Genomic DNA, 3,132 nt, shown 5'->3' on the forward strand with positions numbered 1-3,132 from the left:
CCATGTATATTGTATACTTCAGACTTCACATAGCTCCACCTCTTAACTCTTTAGCCTGCTCATGATTCTGTATGTGCTATATAAATGTTACCAGGTGCAATCTCAGAACATGCCCCCAGACCCCTTACATTCAATGCAACAGAAAAATTGGAAACCTGTCACCTGGAGCAGCCCTTGACTGTTGGTCTTATGTATATGTGCATTGTCTGCTTCGTATGTCATGCAACTCACAGCAAAAGGCAAGCAAAACACAAACTACAAGTAATACAATTGTCAATTATGGTTTACTTATCATGCTAATAAACTGAGAAAAGAATCCGCTGGCAGTGTTTATTTAAATGATGTTGGGTATGTTATAAGGCAGGGGCTATATAGAATGTTATAAAACAATGGTTACTTTATTTATGGTAAACGTTAGTGTAGGTTTGATGGTGGAGTCACACAGAAAGCTGCCATCATTGTATACATTTAGCTGCTAATGCATTAATTGAGCTTGTCCCAGTTCAACTGCAGTCAGACTAGATGACTTAGCATTGGCCACATTTCCTCCTGCAATACATCCTCCAATAACTACAATGGCATTGTTATTGACTGCTGCTACTGCTACTGAAGATCTAGCAGATGACAATGAGGCAACATTTTTCCATGATTTGCTAGAATAATCATACATCTTAATGTCAGCTGTTAGCATTGCACCATTCTGATTACGTCCACCAACCATCACTGGTGGAGATGAGCCAGGGACTAAGGCTGTATGCCAGTGTGTGGCAGTAGTCATTGTAATCCACTTTGTGGGTGTGTCACTGGCTTTTTGATGGTCACCTGATCTTGTAATAACATTAATTGGCATTCTGTGTGCATTTCTATAACGTCGCATATTAGCATCATAGCCAACTATAACTAAATGATTATCAGCAATGATGGGTGAGAAGGCCCACATTGGTTCAGGAAGATTAACAGAGATCTTTCTCCAATGAGAATTTTCTACCCAGTTAAGAATTTCAATATCATCTTGTGCTTCTGGAGTGTCATTCCCTTTTACTCCCCCAGCAACAATAACATGCTCTAGATGAGTGACCACTCCTGGTCTATTCCTAACTGACAGTAGGTCAGGATAATAAGATATCCAAGTTTGACTAGTTTCATTGAATGTAGATACTTTATTGGTTCTTTGCTTGGTAGCAGACAGGCGTCCTCCAATAATAGCCAATTTTCCATCAATGATGTGTGGAACACCAAAGCAGTGACCTGAGGAAGGTAACTGATCCCATTGGTTTGTGGTTATATCATAGACATATACTTCATGCTGAGTATCAGCAACAGGGCTTGTTCCACCAGCAACAAACATTTTCTTGTCATGAGTTGTGACATAGGCATCAAACATTGGAGCAGGAAGATTGGCAAGCTGAGTCCATTTTATGCGATATCGGCCACTGGCAAGTGCTGGAATTAATGGAGGTGCCTCCTATATAAGTGGATAATGATGTATACTATATGAAGGCAATTTATGTAGGTATTTCCACCTTACAATACAGTACAGTACGTACATGTGTTTTACAGTACTAACACAGTCACTCACAGTTCTCAATTTTGATGCAATAGTTAATGTTACTCTGCTAGTTCCTTGTGTTTGTTTACTTGCAGTGGAGGACTAAGGTGCAGACACAACATATAACTAACTAAGTGCAAGTACATATACTCACCATTTGTTGCTTCAAGTGTTGATTTTCAGACTTTAAAAGATCAATATCAGCTTTTAGTGTATCGTTTTCAAATTTCAACTGATCTACTTCATGCTTTAGTTGGTCATTTCGTTCATCATCCTTGGATACTTGTTGTTCTTTTTGTATATTGTTCTTTTTCATTTCTTCTTTTTGTTGGTGTAGAGTGATGACATTGTTTTGAGAGAACTCCTTCACATAAACATTCTTGCTCACTTGGATTCTCTCACAAACTGCTGTAATTGTTGGCCTCACAGCAGGCTCATCATCCAAGCACTCCTCCACCAGTGTCTTCAATACTTCACCATCTTGTTGCATCTCATCCAGGTAGTGTTGGCGACGCTCTACTTCAGATAAGATTACTTTTTCCTTCTTTGCACTGTCAAACTGAACTTGTTCACAAGGACGAGGCCACTGTTGGTTGAATGTGTGAAGAATAATTCCAGCAAATGAAAATACATCCACAGAAGGAGAGCACTCTAAACTATTGGCTAAAATTTCAGGAGGCATAAAATCAGCCATTCCTGGAACTTCAGTAATCTCTCTACCTTCAGCCTTTATCATCTTGTATACCCCAAGATCAGTAATCTTTGCTACATAATGTGCTGTCAATAGGATGTTATTGGGGGTGAGGTTGTGATGGACAATGGGAGGGTCATGATTGTGAAGGTAGCACAAACCGAGGGAAACACCATGGACAATTGAAAACTTTATACAGATAGGAATTTTATCATATCTTTTCACCAGTAAGGTCAAGCTATCCACCATCATCTCCATGACAACTGCTGGTAGTTGCAGTTGACTGCCTGCTGCTGCAGAGGGATAATAAACACCTAGAAACTGCACAATGCTTGGATGGCGCAATTCACTCCACTGGTGACACATCGTAGCAAACGATTTTACTGCTCCTCGCATTTTCACCCCTTTAACCGGAATGGCGTGAAACTCTTTGGCAGCACACATCATTTGACAATATTTGACTGTATGAACCATTCCGAAAGTCCCACGCCCTAATTCCCTGCAACCTGCTCTGGTAACTCTGTCTAGAACTAAGCTTTGAAAAGCGTCACAGGAATCCATTATTACTGAAACTGTGAAAGGCGTGGCTGTTTTAACGCACAAGTACATGTACTCGGAGTTAAGTGTACGCACGTGTACGAGCGTACTATAATCACTTCAGCACAAGATCTAGATTCGTTCGAGGTTTCATTTGAGCTCAGCTATTCTAGATATTGAACATTTTGTCCATGAAAGTTACACAACCTGTAAAATATTACATTCTCATGGAGCGGCCCCCAATGAATTTTGTTCAGTCTGGCATAGACGGTTTCATTGCACGGGCAAAACCAATCTAATCCAAAACAGCCAAGCTGTAAAAAAAGTGTGCGGCCCTCAGAAAGGCTATGGTGAA

General features: G+C 40.3%; 1 protein-coding gene across 1 annotated transcript; it reads right to left on the bottom strand.

The window, feature by feature from the left end:
- Positions 1–203: 203 nt before the first annotated feature.
- On the bottom strand, positions 204–2,807 carry LOC136269320 (probable serine/threonine-protein kinase roco4). The gene is made up of 3 exons (XM_066064871.1): positions 1,704–2,807; positions 1,580–1,651; positions 204–1,465 (listed from the first exon to the last, which is right to left on the bottom strand). The coding sequence occupies exons 1-3, from the start codon at positions 2,799–2,801 to the stop codon at positions 476–478; spliced, it is 2,160 nt and encodes a 719-aa protein (XP_065920943.1). The 5' UTR covers positions 2,802–2,807; the 3' UTR covers positions 204–475.
- Between the last annotated feature and the right edge of the window lie 325 nt (positions 2,808–3,132).

Source organism: Dysidea avara, chromosome 10 (assembly GCF_963678975.1).
Source record: "Dysidea avara chromosome 10, odDysAvar1.4, whole genome shotgun sequence".
Taxonomy (NCBI): domain Eukaryota; kingdom Metazoa; phylum Porifera; class Demospongiae; order Dictyoceratida; family Dysideidae; genus Dysidea; species Dysidea avara.